The 17,738-nt window shown below is 47.3% G+C and overlaps 1 protein-coding gene across 1 annotated transcript; it reads right to left on the bottom strand.

The window, feature by feature from the left end:
* Positions 1–323: 323 nt before the first annotated feature.
* LOC144669009 (microfibril-associated glycoprotein 4-like) lies at positions 324–7,412 on the bottom strand. Its single transcript, XM_078531559.1, has 5 exons — positions 7,299–7,412; positions 6,622–6,797; positions 5,309–5,405; positions 1,669–1,851; positions 324–722 (listed from the first exon to the last, which is right to left on the bottom strand). Exons 2-5 carry the CDS (start codon positions 6,736–6,738, stop codon positions 460–462), a joined length of 660 nt encoding a protein of 219 aa, XP_078387685.1. The 5' UTR covers positions 6,739–6,797; positions 7,299–7,412; the 3' UTR covers positions 324–459.
* Between the last annotated feature and the right edge of the window lie 10,326 nt (positions 7,413–17,738).

Genomic DNA, 17,738 nt, shown 5'->3' with positions numbered 1-17,738 from the left:
CCACATTAGGACAGCAACTGCACTCCATATAGTACTTTGCTGGCTGTAAAGGAACAGACTGAAGTTGTGAAACACAAATTTTTTCTTTGCTATAGCTTCTAGTGACCAACAATGGTGGACCAAGAAGAGAAAAATTCCCATACCTTCACAGGAAATAAGCATTGTTTACATAAGGTAAATAAATAACCAATCTGACCCTTGTCGAGAACAAACGCATGTGGATTTTCCCCCCCCACAGTGTGCGGCAGTACCAATGAGAATCAGAGGATGGCGACAGCGAGCTGGTTTCACAGTGTGCTCAGTAGCGCCGCCAGTCTGCCCCCAGAGGCAAACGCAAGTACTGCAGCCCAAATTTTACAAACAGAACTGAAGAGAAACTGGAACATGAATTTAAAGAGAGCTGTAGAACACAACAATCATGGTTTGCAAATTAGGCATTGAGAACTGTAGTTGCACCTTCTAACGAGGATGAGGCAAAGAGATTGGTCTCATTTTCATTGTCGTAGCTTTGAGGGAATAGTAATACCCAGTCCATGTGGCCCAATGGACCCCATTTGCGTAGGATGCATGGGCCCCCTTTAAGTAAAGACCGTTCAGGTTGGCTGTGTGACACGACTTGTACCAAAAAGCCCCAGAGTTATTCTGCGCACAGTTGGTGGGACCCTGGTGATTTCTGTCAAACGTGCTGAACTTGAGTCCGTTGTGATAGGCAAGAGAATCACCTGCAAAAAAAAATCACACGGAGGAGGCCAGTTAATCAGAAGCAAAAGGTCTTGTTTTACTCCAGACACAAGATTTACTCACCCTGTCCGCCCTCCCCAGCCCGTTTCCCTCGGATCTTCGGCTATTTGTCCAAGCGGCTCTTCGACCACAAGGTGCATCGCAGCTGAGCTTGGCCCCTATCCTCATTCAATATTTAAGAGGTGGGTCTTCCAGCTGAGATCACTGGGCAGCAATTGGGTGCCCCTCCCCTCCCCCCTCCCCTCCCCCCTCCCCCAGGTGATTTATCCCCTCATTCATGCAGCCAATCGCAGAGGTTAGATTTCTGCTTTTAGAGGATCGGAGCTTCTGCACAAAAAGTGGACTATTAGTCTCAAGCTTGGACAGTGCGGTCAACCAAGCAGCCGGCTGAGAGCTGTTAGGCCAATTGCACTGGCCTATCCATAACAGCTAACTCAACACCGATCAAGCATGTTCCAGATCGCTTAACATGAAATCAAAGAACAAATTTGCAATCATAAAACACCTTTCACAATGGTCCAAGGTGCCTTACAAACAGTGAAGTACTTTTTGAAGTGTAGTTACTGTTATAACATAGAGAATGCAGCAAGAGGTATTCTGTTTTAATGATGGTTGTAGAATTAATATTGGCCAAGTCACAAGGGAGAAGTCATTTTACTCTTCTGGGTAATAGTTCCTAGGGATCTTCTTTGTTCACCTAAGAGTACTTAACATCCCATCTGAGAGACAGCACCTCTGACAGTATAGCATTACCTCAGTCCTGCACTGGAACTGTCAACCCTAGAGTTTGTGCTCAAGTCTCTAGAGTAGGATTTGAACACACAACTTTCTGACTCAGAGATGAGAGTGCTACCCACTGAGCCACAGCTGTAACCCAGGTAAGGGGAACAGAGTAGGTCTAATGGAGCTCTTTGGGAGATTAAATACCTGCTCCTCCATCAATGAAGCCCAGCACCTGCAGCCTGTAGCCGTTTTCTTCTGCATTAATGGTGTTGGGTGACAGAGCAAACTCCTTGTACTTTGCGTACACAGTTTTGTTCTCAAAGTCTTCCAAGTCAATTCTCAGCTCATACTGCCTCCTGGCTGTTAATGAGTGTATGTTCTCCAGACCTGAATGGAAGTAGATAAGAGAGAGAGAATTGTTGCTAAATGGCTGAGAGAACACGGTTTCACTTAACATCATCTCGGTCACAATGTGACAATTGTTCTTCTTTGCAAAGGATGATGGCCAATGCAGAGTTCTAGAAGCCATGGCAAGTTCGGAGGGGGACCTGACACCCCTTGAAGGACACAGTAATCCCTCGTGCCGTTGGCCACAATCAGCTGGGCTGTTGGTCCCCACAAGTTATTTGTCTGTTGTTTGCTTTGTGATCGTAACCCCTGTTTCAGGGTGAAGGCATCACCGGCAAGGCTGGCATTTGCTGTCCATCCCGAAATGCCCAGAGTGATCCATCAGCACGGGCTGATTGCCGCTGACTTTCCCACTTTCCAAAGGGTGACCGTGGGGGCGGGTCGGGAGGTAAACCTTTAGTTTCCAGCAGGACAGGCAAGCTGAATTTTAACAGTCAATTTTATCACCACCGTCAACACCCCTTTGACCTTTTGTTTATGACGTCTTTGGCAATCTCTCCTTTGCCTCCACCTATCACTGGCCCTCTATCCAGCTCCACCTATCCCACTCCACCCCCCCACCTTAAACAGCTTATATTTCACCACATTTCTATTTCTCTTTAGCTCTGATGAAGAGTGATATGGACTCGAAACGTTAACTGTGTTCCTCTCCACAGATGCTGTCAGACCTGCTGAGTTTTTCCAGCAATTTTTGTTTTTGTTTCAGATTTCCAGCATCCGCAGCATTTTGCTTTTAATTTAACTGACAGGGGCTCAGTGAACACGTAACTGGCCGTCTGTCGGTCCAGTGTAATCTCAGTTTTAAAATCAGTAGATGTAACAGCAGCAATTTTTATGGAGGGATAAATATTGTTCAAGACACGAGGGTGAATGTCCCTGCATCTTCAAAATAGGGCAGTGAGAGAAAAGGCTTTTGACCACTTCCCTTCATTTTATTAGACATGGAGACTAGAAGATGATGGAATTAAAAGTTTCCCAATCCAAAGTGGACTGGCAGAGGTAATTAAGGCAGATTGTTCACTTGGTTGAAACTTTAGTTGCAGAGGGCAGAAATTGATGACTAGATTGGAGTGAAGAGGAAAATTATGGGGGAACTTTTTCATCAAAGGCTAAGGATTTTTGGATGGGTTATTGTGGAAGGTACTTAAAACAGACTCTGCATGAATGGTTCAGCAAATAACTGGTGTGTTTCTGCAGCCCACAGAACCTGCAAAATATATTTTGAAGATGGGTACTTTGAGGTTGAGGTCCTTTAGAAAGTGGTGTCATGAGGTATAATATTTTTCTGGGTTAGTGTAAAGTAGGTTTATAGGGGGGCTGTGTTGTTCTGTCTGTGTGTGAGATTTAATTACATCTTGTAGCCATGCAGACTGCAAGTTGGAGTATCAAAAGAAGTAAGGTGTAGAAGTGTCTTTAATATGTCAATGAGTAAACACGGTCGGGGGCTTAGCATGTAAGGTGTAAAGGGAATTTGCATTTGCAGACAGATGAAGGGAAATTTGGTTTTCAAAGGGGCCTCTGTCTGTTTACAAACAGCCAGACAAGCAAGCTGAGGAAGGTGTTTATTTTTCTCAAAGGCTATTGACAAAAATAGTGGCAACATGAAAAGATTTATATTATGAGAAAGGTAAAGTTCCAAAGACATATAGACAATGGAATTTACACGTTAAATGGGAGAAACATGTATAAAGGAGAATGAGGCTGTGTGTCAGGGAAGGCATTGTAAGATTGGACAGAAGTGTGAGAAACCTCCGGTATTTGTGCATTAAGCCTGCTGTCTACAGAAACCGAAGCTGGGAAAAGCCACTTTGAATTCTACTGTCCAGTGTATTGCGTTAACTTGCTGGATCTGTATAAAATCTATTTTTTTAAACCGTTGCCTTAACAAGGGTGTAACTGGAAGCCAGGTTAATTAGGGGTTTTAGGAGTTATTATAGCAGTAATTTGCAGACCTATGGATGTGCTTGAAATCTTTTCTTTTGTTAATAAATATTTTAACTTAGTTTTTAAAAAAATCTCTTCTGAATTCGGGGCACGGATCTTGAAATAAATACAAATTGCAAAACTGTTGTCACAGCCTGATCAAGTTTCCCTCGTGGATTTGATCTGCCTGGCGCTCATCATCTGCCGCATTGTAACCGAGGACAGGTATACTGGGGCGAGTTGACCGGCGATGGTCTGAATGGCCTCTTTCTGCACCGTAACTTTTCTATGGTCAGTTCCCTGGGTACACGGATATCAAGGTATGACAAGGCCTTGACCTTATAGTGTACCTCCCCTGAGTGTTTCACACTTTCCCTAGCAGAACCAGGGATGCCTGGTTGAGTCCACGGTTTGAAATAGTGTTGGTGTCCCCAGCTGAGAGATGGGGCCACCTCACTGCAGTTTATTGAAAGCTGTACCTGCTGAAAAGAGGAGCAACATTATTTGGGTTATAGTGTGAGTGCGCCATGTTCATGTGGCTAGCGCATGGAGTTGGGTGGTAAGAAACTGCCTCGATGGGCTGAATGGCCTCCTTCCGTGTAACCTAATAACTCTAGCTTGTGAATTTCAACTCTCAACTCTCAGGTTGCCACTACTAGTTGACTGGTGCCTCTGGACCATAATCACTACACTACCGTACACACATTAGTGGGGATACATATGAACACTCAAGGGCAAAAATCCACTTGTTAAACTGATGTTCCAGTATGATGGAGCCAGAGGCAAGGGCAACAATCCCATTTATGTTGTGACGTGTCACATCACATCAAAGGTTGGCCTGGCTGTGTTTTGGGTAAGGAAGAAATTTAACTAAAAGTAGTAAAAACTGGACAGCTAGAAAAAACGTTAAAGATGATGGAACAATTTTTTTTGCATTAAAGTTGTTTTGCCTTCAAGCTAATCTAACCTGATTGCTCGTCTTTGACAGGGTTATTGCTGTAAGGTACATCTTTTAGGTTTACATCAGCCAAAAACACTTTAAAAAATCTTCAATAGATCCAGAGAAGGTCCAAACTTTGGTTCTCCTTAGAGCAGAGAAGGTGGTGGGGAGATTCAATAGAGTTAGTCAAAATTCAGAGGTGTTCTGATAGAGCAAATAGAGTGAAACTGTTTACACTGGCAGGAGGGTCGACCGTAAGCAGAGGCAAACAGATTGAAGATAAATGAGAAGAGGACGAGGAGAATTTTTTTTCAAACACTATGAGTTTTGGAATGCGCTGCCTGAAAGGGCGGTGGAAGCAGATTCAATAGTAACTTTCAAAAGAAAACTGGATAAATACTTGAAAAGGAAAAAGCTGAAGGGTTATGGGGAAAGAGAAGGGAAGTGGGGCTAATTGGATAACTCTTTCGAAGAACCAACACAGCCACAATGGGCTGAACGGCCTCTTTGCTGCATGATTCTATGAAAATAACCAATAATAGTTGAGTACATAACCTCCCATCCCCTACTCACCCAGCCAATATTCACCATCTGCTGTGCCAAAACCCCATTTATAATCGTCCCATCCTCTGTAGAAGTCAACAGAACCATCCTTTCTTTTCTGAAACACCTTGGAAATATGAGATAGAGGAGTCACCACACTTGGTCACAAATCCTACCCACGTAGCTTCTCATGAAGACAATGAAGAGTCTCCTGCATTTCTGTAGCCCCTTTCCCAACCTCGGGGCACCCAAAAGCACTTGAAAGATTTTTGAGGCGCAGCCGCTATTGTAATGTAGGAAATGCAGCCGCCAATTTGTGCACAGCAAGATCCCACAAACAGCAATGTGTTGATGACCAGGTCATGGGGGTCGAAGCTAAAATCCTGCCACTGACCCTTGTCCTCACCGACTCATAGGAAAGATGCATCCATCTACGTACTTCACAAGGGAGTTTAATTAATCTTGTGTACACTCACAGCTTGCTCATGACCTTCTTGTCTCCATCTTTTGGTGCACAATTGGTTTCAAAACGTTTCCCAAATCGGACACTTTCTCTGTTGCATTTTGAGTTGCACAAGGTCTTTAACCGTGTGGCCACAACGCTGTAAAAGTTCCTTGGATATCACGGAACACAGCAGCTCAGTATTCATTGTTTCAGGGGCAATTAGGGATGGGCAAAAACCTGCTGGCCTAGCCAGCGATGCCCCATATCTGCGAAAGAGTAGAAATTCTCAAGCCGCCAATCCTACCCTCAATCGAGGGAGATATTTCTGAGTTTTGGGAACTCTTGAATCTGGATGGGCCTCAGCAGCTGAAGGCACGGCCGCCAATGGTGGAGCGTTGAAAGTCGAGAAGGTGTAAGAGGTCAGAATTGGAGGAGCGCAAAATAAAGGGAGAGGAGAGTTCCATTCCATCAGTCCAACCCAAACCCCAAACGTGAAGTGACATTGTTCTGGCCCATTCTACTACAGGATTACATTAAGATAAAAAGGTTTCCTCAAATTTCCTCAGGAGGAACACTGAATGCAGTGGTACATAGTCAAGAAAACCAGGATGATGCTCGGTTCAATTCCTCGGTCTGTCAGCTGCTCTCAGCCAAGGACTAGTGTGAGAGTGGCTAGAGAGGAAAAGAAAAATCGTTCAGTGAGCGTCACTGCAACATAGACGCGTGGACACGTGTGGGAGCAGCAGCACTGGCTAAATGGCCTGTCAACAATCACTATCTTGCAAACAATGAAATGGCCAGTCGGTGAAAAACCCGTATAACTTGTCCCCAGGCACCATCGGATGGGAGGAAGATGACGGACAAAAAGCAGTTCAAATAACATAAAACACCGACTTACAGTCCACCCTCCACCATCACTCTCCATGTCACAGTAGACATTTAGTGGAAGGAAAGGCCCGGAAGGGTAGATCTGGTAAACCCCACTTGTACGAAGCCCTTGGTGATAAATATCCATGCAATCCGTTAGGAGATTATGGCCAGGAAGCTCATCGTTCCAGGTTCTTGGACTTGTCCCTGTGTGGAATCAGAAGGTTATTAGTGGAAAGGATTAGCTGTGGACATTCTGGGAATTACCACCTCCTTTGGCTTTGAGTGGATCATCCACATCCCCCACCATTGTTAAAGCTGCCTTTGGAAGGATTGGTTCCCACTTTCTTTACCCCCTCAAATCTCCATATAACCTAAGTCCATCCAAGACCCGAGTGCTGTCCCCCCTGTTGGACAGGGTCTCTCAGACTCCATGTAAAAACGTGGAGCTGATCCCTCTCTCTCACCGCAAACCCTCTACCCATTGCAACATCCCTTGTCTCTCTGTCTTTTCAATCGTGCTTTGGTCAGCTGCTTTCAGCTTTCGCCTGTTCCTCCTAAGGAACTCTAACAGACTCTTCCTCCAAACCAAAGCCACAAACAATATCCTCGGATTCGGATACGCCCTCTCCCTGGGCACTTTCTCAATGTCCGGCGCTGAGCTGTAGACTTTGCGTTGCTTCCACTAGTGAGAATGTTCACTTCCACCTCCGTAACACTGGCTGCTCTGCCTCTACTTCAGTTACTCCGCCATTGCAACCCAGCAGCAAACGTTACGGTCCTCTGGGTCTTTCACACTGCTATTCTGCGCTTAAATTCTTCTACGTCTCCACACCTTTCCTCTTTTACTTGGAATTAAATGGAAGAGACGGCACAGAAACAGGCCATTTGACCAATCGGTCTATACCAGTGTTTACGCTCCACTCAAGCCTCCTCCCATCTCTTCTCATTTAAGTCTATCCACATAACCTTCTATTCCTTTCTCCCTCATGTGTTTATCTTCAATAAATCTATACTCTTCACCACAACCACTCCCTTTGGTGGCGAGTTCCACGTTCTCAACACTCTCTGGGTAAAACTGTTTCTTCTGAATTCCCGATTGGATTTCTTGGTCACTCTCTTATATTGATGGCCCCTAGTTTTTTTTTTCTTCCCTTTCTGTGTCTAACCTTTAATAAAGAACTCGATTAGTTCACTTCTCTTTTCAAGAGTCAAGACGCTCAGCTTGTTAATCCTCCCCTGACAGGATATGATTTTGCAGCTCTGGTATTAAAAGCTATGGATATAAAGCCCAACCCTTCAACCAAACGTTTGTGTCGTCCCTCCTAATCTCTGGAAAACCCCCTGTGGGCTTCTGCTCGGTTTTAACCCCGTGCAGCCCCCCACTTAAATCCACAGCCTGGCAGTTGGGTCACCACGCCAATGACGTCACTCAGACTCTCGCACTTAAATCAGGTCTCGGGTCTCAGGGCCGAGGATGACGTGGGTGTCTTTGGAATGGCCGCTCCTCCTCGAAGCCCGACCGGAACTCACCCGAGGGCGCGAGGTGAAACGTCAAGCACTGAGGATGGGGTTGCGGCACAGAACGATTCCAGCCGGGACGAGGTATTGCCGACGCGTGCTGGAGGCACAGAACAGCTAGCCAGAGCCGGAAGGAGAACTGTAACGCAATAGGACAACGTCTTAAACTTTGCACTGAATTGGCGCGCTCCACGGAACCAGGAATTTATCCCGATCCTTTTTGAACAAGCAAACATAGAGACCTCTGTGTGTGTGTGTGTGTGTGTGTGTGTGTGTGTGTATTTCTGCTCACAATCCACCATCTCACCAACAGGATAACTTTCTCAAGTTTCTTCTTTACTAGGTTTGGATTTTTAGGCCCTGATGCGGGAGGGAGTGGCGGGGGTTGGGGGGAGGGTAAAACATAGAGGCCCGGGGTGTTGGGGGTGTGGGAGGGGGCTGGAATTTCATCTCAACAGCTGGTGTGCCGTTTTACCAACAGTATTCCCCACTCTGCAGGCCATTTTTCCGGGGTTAAGCCGCCCACAAACAGAGTAGCCAATTAAGCCCACTCAACGTCGAGGCCATTGGCAGAGGTCGACTGACCACTCACCTCGCCCAAGCCCCTCCCCTGAGGTGTTGGAGGACGGCGGCAGACCAGGCGATGGGGGGGAGGGTGGTTCAGTGCTCCCGGTATGACCTTCCCCACCTGCCTGGCTTTAGCTCCTGCTGCAGGTTGCCCTTTGTGGGTTCATCACCCCCCACTCTCCCTCCCCCCCAACACCCCATTGAATGGTAAGCCCACACTCTGATGACTAACTGGCCAATTTGGGGGAAATCACTGCTAGATAACCGTTCTCCCCCTTCACAGGTGGGCTTCTGACCCCACTTTGAGTCTGACGTCAGGGCCCTGAAGCCTGTGGGGGGGGGGAACCCTGCCCAGAGGGCCCTTAAAGACATTGAACCATTCGGTCTGTTTCCTTAGAACGCCTCAGCAATCCTTCAAACTCAGGGCAGCACAATCCATTTGCAGGAGAATTAAGTGCGTTTAGCAATACTGCATTCTCTAAAATGAAGATTGTGTTCGGACCACACGGAACGACTTTGGACTACTGTAAAAAAAAAATCAAAGGAGGGAAAAAACAAAGTTCTCCACTGGGCAGGAAACTTCACAGAAAAATTAACTATCAACATCCTGGGGGTTATCATTGACCGGAAACTGAACCGGACTAGCCATATAAATACTGTGGCTACAAGAGCAGGTCAGAGGCTGGGAATCCTGTGATGAGTAACTCATCTCCTGACTCCTCAAAGCCTGTCCACCACCTACAAAGCATCAGGAGTGTGATGGAATACTCCCCACTTGACTGGATGAGTGCAGCTCCCACAACACTTAAGAACCTGAACACCATCCAGGACAAAGCAGCCCGCTTGATTGGCACCCCATCCATGAACATTTACTCCCTCCACCACCAACGCACAGTAACAGCAGTGTGTACCATCTACAAGATGCACTGGAGGAATTCACCAAGGCTCCTTAGACAGCACCTTCCAAACCCACGACCACTACCACCTAGAAGGACAAGGGCAGCAGATAGATGGGAACACCACCGCCTGGAAGTTCCTCTCCAAGTCACTCACCATCCTGCGAAGCCCACATCCTGCGAATGATTAAAAAAAAAGCCAACCTTTGAAGCTTCAAAAAATCCTTCCAAAAAACGGGCGTCATCTTATAGGCTAAGTATAAAATGTGAACCACCGCCCGTGTTGGTGCAGGAGGACCCATCACTGTTCATCGGTTGCCACGTGTGATCACCTCTGTTAGGGCATGTCCCAAACTCCTGCACATCTCTATGGCAACACAGCCCGTCTCGCCTGCTTGATCCCGTGTGCCGACTTAGAAGGAGAGTCTAATCCTAAATATGTACTTACAAGCTGGAAAATTGTGATCTACTCCTAATGCTAAAGTAGCCCGAAACATGTATTTGTTGGCTGTAAAATGGGTGGGGGGGGGGGGGGGGGGGGGGGGGTTGGGGGGTGAGGTTATCGTCACACCAAATATGGGTGTCAACATGCATTTAGGTGCCAAAATAACTGGGGTCACCTATATGCTGGGTCAGCTTATGTGCTTTGATCCACTGTAAATTGAGGGATTGTGTTGAGGTGTTTGAAATTATAAAACGGATGATGGGTGTAGTGTAAAGGCGTTCAGCAGAGTAAGGGTTAATGTGGGACAGAGGAATAGTACCGCCCATGGTATGATTGAGGGAGTAACATGGCAATAGACTGTGTGTAGCAGAGTCTGAAAGGAGCCAGCATGGAGACAGTATCCATGCATGGCGGTACCTTGGACATGTACAGAGTATGGGTTAACAATAAACAGTTTGTGTTTAACCATTCAGGTCTGCAGATCTCTTAGTGAGACACCAAACAATCTAACAAGACAGGACATGCCCAGGGATGGCGATGGTGATGTCTGGGACACTGGCAGTAAGTGAGTATGACTATGTCGGGCTTTTGCTTGACTAGTCTGTGGGGCAGCTCTCCCAATTTTGGCACAAGCCCCTAGATGTTAGTGAGGAAGACGTTGCAGAGTTGACTGGGCTTGGTGTGCCTTTGTCATGCCAAACAATCCAATTCGTTTCAGAAAAGGAAAATGTGAATATTGCACAACTGAAAGATCAGCATCGAACAGATTAACATTGAAAATAAATCCTTCCTCAGGACAGGGCTAACAACTGGGTTCCTCAAATTGGTCATCCATCAACCACCGATGCTCAGTGGCAGCAGTGGGTACTATCTACAAGCTGCATTGTAGCAAATCGCCAAGGCTCCTTCTGCAACACCTTCCAAACCCATGACCCTCTACCACCTTGAGGAACAAAGACAGCAGACACACAGATGCACCACCACCTGCAAGGTTCTCTCCAAGTCATGTGGTAACCACCCTGACTTGGAAATATATCGGCTGTTCCTTCACTGTCACTGGGTCAAAATCCTGGAACTCCCTCCCTAACAGCACTGTGGGTGTACCTACACCACATGGACTGCAGCGGCTCAAGAAAGCGGCTCACCACCACCTTCTCAAGGGCAATGAAGGATGGGCAACAAATGCCCACATCCCATGAATGAATTAAAAAATAACCTTCCTTTTCTCGCCTCAGGGGGAGGCAGTGGTGTAGTGGTAATGTCACTGGGTTAATAATCCAGAGGCCCGGGCTAATTCTCTGGGAGACAGGGTTCAAATCTCACCATGGCAGCTGGTGGAATTTAAATTCAATTAATAAATCTGGAATATAAAAGCTAGTCTCAGTAATGGTGACCGTGAAACCATTGCCGATTGTTGTAAAAACCCATCTGGTTCACTGATGCCCTTTAGGAAGGAAATCTGCCATCCTTACCCAGTCTGACCTACACGTGGCTCCAAACCCACTGCAATGTGGTTGACTCTTAATTGCCCTCTGAACAAGGGCAATTAGGGGTGGGAAATAAATGCTGGCCTAGCCAACGATGCCCACATCCCTTGACTCACAGACGTTTACAGCACAGAAGGAGGCCATTCGGCCCATCGTGTCCGTGCCGGTCAACAAAGATCTGACTACACTAATCCCATTTTCCAGCGCTTGGCCCATAGCCCTGGAGGCTATGGCAACACAAGTGAATATCTAAATACTTCTTAAATGTTATGAGAGTTTTTGACTCAACCATCCTTTCAGGCAGTGAATTCCAGACTCCCACCACCCTCTGGGTGAAAAAATTTCTCCTCAACTTCCCTCTCAGCCTTCTACCTCTTACCTTAAATCTATGCCCCCTGGTTATTGACCCCTTTATTAATGGAAAAAGTGCCTTTCTATCCACTCTTTCTATGCCCCTTGTAATCTTATACACCTCTATCAGGTCCCCTCTCAACCTTCGCTGCTCCAAGGAAAACAACCCCAGCCTATCCAATCTTTCCTCATAGCTCAGATCCTCCAGCCCAGGCAGCATCCTGGTAAATCTCCTCTGCACCCTCTCCAGTGCAATCACATCCTTCCTATAATGTGGTGACCAGAACTGCACGCAGTACTCCAGTTGTGGCCTAACCAGCGTTTTATACAGTTCCAGCATAACCTCCCTGCTCTTGTATTCTATGCCTCGGCTAATAAAGGCAAGTATCCCATATGCTGCCTTATCTACTTACCACCGTATCTACCTGTCCTGCCATCTTCAGGGGTCTGTGGATACGCACACCAAGGTCCCTCTGATCTTCAGCACTTTCCAGGGTCCTACCGTTCATAGTGTAATCCCTTGCCTTGTTAGCCCTCCCCAAGTGCATTAACTCTCACTTTACCGGGTTGAATTCCATTTGCCACTGCTCTGCCCACCTGACCAGTCCATTGCTATCCTCCTGCAGTTTACGGCTATCCTCCTCACTATTTACCACCCGACCAATTTTCGTGTCATCTGCGAACTTCTTGATCATGTCTCTACATTTAAGTCCAAATCATTTATGTACACCACAAACAGCAAGGGCCCCAGCACCAATCCCTGCAGAACCCCACTGGAAACAGACTTCCATTCACAGAAACATCCCTCTACCATCACCCTCTGCTTCCTGCCTCTCAGCCAATTTTGGATCCAACGTGCCACTTTGCCTTGGATCCCATGGGCTCTCACTTTCTTGACCAGTCTGGCACGAGGGACCTTATCAAAAGCCTTGCTAAAGTCCACGTGGACCACATCAAATGCATTACCCTCTTCAACACTCCTGGTTACTTCCTCAAAAAATTCGAACAAATTTGTCAAACACGGCCTTCTCTTAACGAATAAAAAAAGACTCTTGACCCACCTGTTACCCATTTCCAACATTTTCCTGTTCTAATTTTGTCCCCTCCTTTTACATTGATGCCTAGTTTCCGTTACAAAAAAGAACGTGGGGAAAATTCACAACACAAGCCTTTTACTCAGGCCCCTGTAGCAATTAAAAGTGAATTGGCGCACTCTCCGGAACCAGGAATTTATCCCGATCCTTTTTGAACAAGCAAACAAAGAGTGTGTGTGTGTCTGCTCACAATCCACCATCTCACTAATGAAAACAGGATAACTTTCTCAAGTTTCTTCTTTACTAGGGTTGGACTTTAGGCCCTGATGCGGGAAGGAGTGGCGGGGGTTGGGGGAGGGTAAAACATTGAGGCCCGGGGGGGCGTGGTGGGTGGGGGAGGGGGCTGGAATTTCACGTCAACAGCCGGTGTGCCGTTTCACCAACAGTATCCCCCACTCTGCAGGCCGTTTTTCCGGAGGTGGGGCGGTGGTGAAATTGAAACAAAGTGGACAGTGTTAAAAGTGAACAAAGTTTTTAATTTCTTCTGGCTCTTACCTGTACTTCCATCTTGACAAGCAGGAGTGAGATCTAGGAGTGTACAACTGCGGGACCAGAATAAAATGCCCCAGATCAGAAACTCATCGCTCAATTCAACTATCAGGTTCTGAAGGGAGCCGCCGACTAGAATGTTACAGTAGCTACACCTCCTCCAGCACTTAATTCTATTTTATGCTACTTACATCAGCTACAATCATAGATGTGATCTGTTCTCAGGCTGGTAGGTAGGCTGGGACAGAGTGAACACTTGACAGTCTCCACTTTCAGTTTCACGATTGCTTTATGACATGTGTTGCCAATTTATTTAATGAATAGACTGGAGGATAGAATCATGCTCTCTGCTGCCTCAACTGTGAGCGCTGGCAGAAAGCCCAAACTCTGAACCCTCCACATCACAAATCCAAGAAGTAAACGGGCAAAAGTGGGCTACGCTACAAGTGACTAAGCTTCGGTGTGAGCACTTGTCATAAGTGGATTAATGCTATGAACCTGGCCTCACTATAACATGTTGTACATGGAATGTTGGGTGGGTGGGTGGTGCAGGTGGGTTCCCATCGACACCGTTTTTGAAATGCGTGCAGCTCTCAAAAAAAAAAGCTATCCCCAAAGCTGTACGGCTGTAAATATGTAGGGCGGCAGTCGGGTCTATAGTTTGGGGAAGGGTAAGGGCCCATACCTGCCATCCCTGTGAAGCGGTCATCTCAGAAGGAGAGGGTGAGAGGCGAGCACGGGCTGATCTAAGCCTATCCAATACTTTTTTTTTAACTGAAGGCCACAGATGAGGTGTCTGGTCATCTTACGATTATCTCCTGGTGAAAATTGGAGAGGAGCTTTATCAAGTTTTTAAATCAATGCGGAAGGAAGCTGCTTATTGGGTCGATGGGGAGAGAGGCTTTCCTCGTGGAGATGCCCAAAAAAACGTCTTTTAAACTCTATTTAGTGTTTGTCAAGCCTCTTTAACCCACAACAGAATGAGGCAAATTGTTAACGGTGTGTTAATTGTGTAATTAAGGTTAAGAACATACCAACCGGAACAATGGGTCAGAAAATGGCAGATGGAACTTAATGCAGAAAAGTGTGAGGTGTTGCATTTTGGAAGGACAAACCAGGGTAGGACATACACAGTAAATGGTAGGGCACTGAGGAGTGCGGAGGAACAAAGGGATCTGGGAGTTCAGATACATAATTCCCTGAAAGTGGCGTCACAGGTAGACAAGGTTGTAAAGAAAGCTTTTGGCATACTGGCCTTCATAAATCAAAGTATTGAGTATAGGAGTCGGGATGTTATGGTGAGGTTGTATAAGACATTGGTGAGGCCAACTTTGGAGTATTGTGTGCAGTTCTGGTCGCCTAACTACAGGAAGGATATCAGTAAGATTGAGAGAGTGCAGAGAAGATTTACTAGGATGTTGCCGGGTCTTAAGGAGTAGAGTTACAGGGAAAGATTAAACAGGTTAGGACTTTATTCCTTGGAGCGTAGAAGAATGAGGGGAGATTTGATAGAAGTTTACAAGATTATGAGGGGTATAGATAGAGTAAATGCGAGTAGGCTCTTTCCACTTAGATTAGGACAGATAAACACGAGAGGACATGGCTTTAGGATGAAAGGGGAAAGGTTTAGGGGGAACATTAGGGGGAACTTCTTCACTCAGAGAGTGGTGGGAGTGTGGAACGAGCTGCCATCTGACGTGGTAAATGCGGGCTCACTCTTAAGTTTTAAGAATAAATTGGATAGATACATGGATGGGAGAGGTCTGGAGGGTTATGGACTGGGTGCAGGTCAATGGGACTAGCGGAATAATATTTAGGCACAGACTAGAAGGGCCGAATGGCCTGTTTTTTTGTGCTGTAGTGTTCTATGATTCTAGTTGGAGGGCATTGATGATGTGTCTTGAGCACATATAAAGAGAGACTTCTGGGACCAAGCTTAGAGAGGCGCGGACATAGGTAATGTTGCATTCTGTAAATAAATCTAGTGTTAAGTAAAACGATTGGCTTCTGGTATCCTCCTTCACCGGCCAGCTTCAGCAGGAATTAAAGCAAATCACATTCGGAAAACTAATATGATTTCAACAGGAAGGTGGATTTGGGTGGGGGGGGAGGTGGATTTGGAGGGGGGGGTGGTGGGTGGGTGGGGAGGGCCTCACTACGGAGGAAGAGCCTTGGGGTAAGGGAAGGCCTGAATTTGCCTTGGTAGAAGTGGGGGAGGAGGGGTTCCTGAAAAGACCCACCAGGATGAAAACTTAGCCCGTTTGTCACTCTGCCGGCCCCAGGTCCGTTTGCCATCCAGGCCGGAGTTAAAATCGCCATCGGGGCCCAATGACATCATCAGAAGCCCGACCTGTACGTTTGAAGAAAGTTCCTGCTGGTTGTACGCGATGGGGTCCAAATGGGAGGTCCATCCAGGTCCACCCGGCCAACTTAAACGGCCGGTCTCTGCCAAGCGGATAGAGAGTTATAATGGCGCTGAGCATCATTCTGTTTGAGAATGAAGCCCAGCTCCTCGAACTCAAAGGAAAATGGTTTACCTCACACTTCACCAGGGAGATTGTGACCCTTTTTTTTTAAAAAGGCTTAAAAGGCAAGATTAAGTAGGGATGAGTAAATGAGATATTGATTGAATTGAAATCTTACAGTACAGAAGAATTCCATTTGGCCCATCACCCTTGTGCTGACTCTATGGTAGAATCGCCCAATTAGTACCACTTTCCCTGCTCTTTCCCCATAGCCCCACAGCTCTTGCCCTTCAAGTTTTCATCCAATTTCCTGTCGGCAGTTCCTGTTGAACCTGTTTCCACTGCCATCTCAGGCAGCGTCTTCCAGATCGTAATAAACCCCGCCACCTTCTAAACCGAGATCAGCAAACTCATTGGGGCTCAGACCTGGCTAATTCCTGGCCGCATCGGACAGGGTGCTCATCCACTACGTTAACCCTCACCTGCCTCTTGATATTCGATAACTTGCGCACTTGCCCCAGCTTCTAGATCTTCATCTCACATCTTCGTCCAAGCTAACGCGCCCACAAGGACCGAGTCCAGGTATAACTGGGAATCAGGTCGATTTGACATGATTCAGATTAACTCAAACTGGCGCCTGTCCAACACCTTTGGGGGGGGAATCGTCCCAGAAGTTGGCAAAGTCCGATATCGGGCGGGGAAAGTGAGGTTTGACACTCGCGATGGTGGCTTTCTCCGCCGTATTGTGCGGCACTTTGTTTAAAAAATGCAGGGGCACTGGTTTCACGTCAGATCGCTGGTGGGGTGTCCCCTGATTCGCCCGCCCCCGCCAGTACTTCAGTAATCCGGGCACTATATTTAAAGAGAGCGAACTCTCTCTCTAAGGGATCAGTAGCTGCTGGAAAGTCATGGCTGCCAAAGGGAGGAAACGTACTGCCCCCAAATTTAGTGACGCCTCCCTCGAGCGCCTACTGGACACAGTGGAGGCCCGCGGTGAAGTCCTCTACACCCCCTCCCTGGGCGATGTCCAGCGACAAGGCCACCAATCCAGCATGGGAGGCGGTGGCTGTGGTAGTCAGTGTCAACACCCTGCAAAAGAGGACAGTCACCCAGGGCTGCAAGAGGGTGAATGATCTCTTCCGTTCCGCCAGGGTAAGTCACTCTTCTCATCACTCTCAACTCACGCACTCACAAACCCAGCACACAATCACAGGGATCTCACTCACTGCCAGTTCAAGGGACACCACCGTTCACCCTCTTACACACACACCTTCATCTGCCCTGCGGATCTGCCCTTGTCCTCATCCTGTCCATGGCACCACTCGCCACCCGCACATGCCAGGCATCCTTATTATCTGGCCTGGCAGGCATCCTGCTTATACTCTCTCCATCTGTATTCATGCAGGACAAGCTGGCACACAACCAGAGGGAGAGGTCACAGTCTGGTGGAGGAATGCCTGACATCAAGGTGCTCACAGGCTTTGAAAACAGAGCCATCCAGCTGGCCGGCGAGGATCTGGACCATTCCTGTGCCGACGGTGAGGTCAGCGGTGCTCAACTAAGTGAGGATCCAGTAGTGCAACATCCATCAGGTAACCAGGCTGTGAGTGAGTTCCCCTGTTCTGCAGTCCCCTGCCGTGCACTAATTATCTCTCCTTGGCACATCTGGGAAACAGCCGAGGGGGTCCATGACCCAGGTCTTCGACTCAAGCCCCAAAGGCAGCTCGGAAGAAGAATCTGAAGGCACCCTCCCGGTCCCAGCGCTCACCCACACCCTCCACCAGCGCAGAGACACACACCTCGGTGGGACCTCGCTTTAGAGGGATCACAACC

Source organism: Cetorhinus maximus, chromosome 28 (genome assembly GCF_964194155.1).
Source record: "Cetorhinus maximus chromosome 28, sCetMax3.hap1.1, whole genome shotgun sequence".
Classification (NCBI taxonomy): Eukaryota; Metazoa; Chordata; class Chondrichthyes; order Lamniformes; family Cetorhinidae; genus Cetorhinus; species Cetorhinus maximus.
This window is presented reverse-complemented; position numbering and strand designations above follow the sequence as displayed.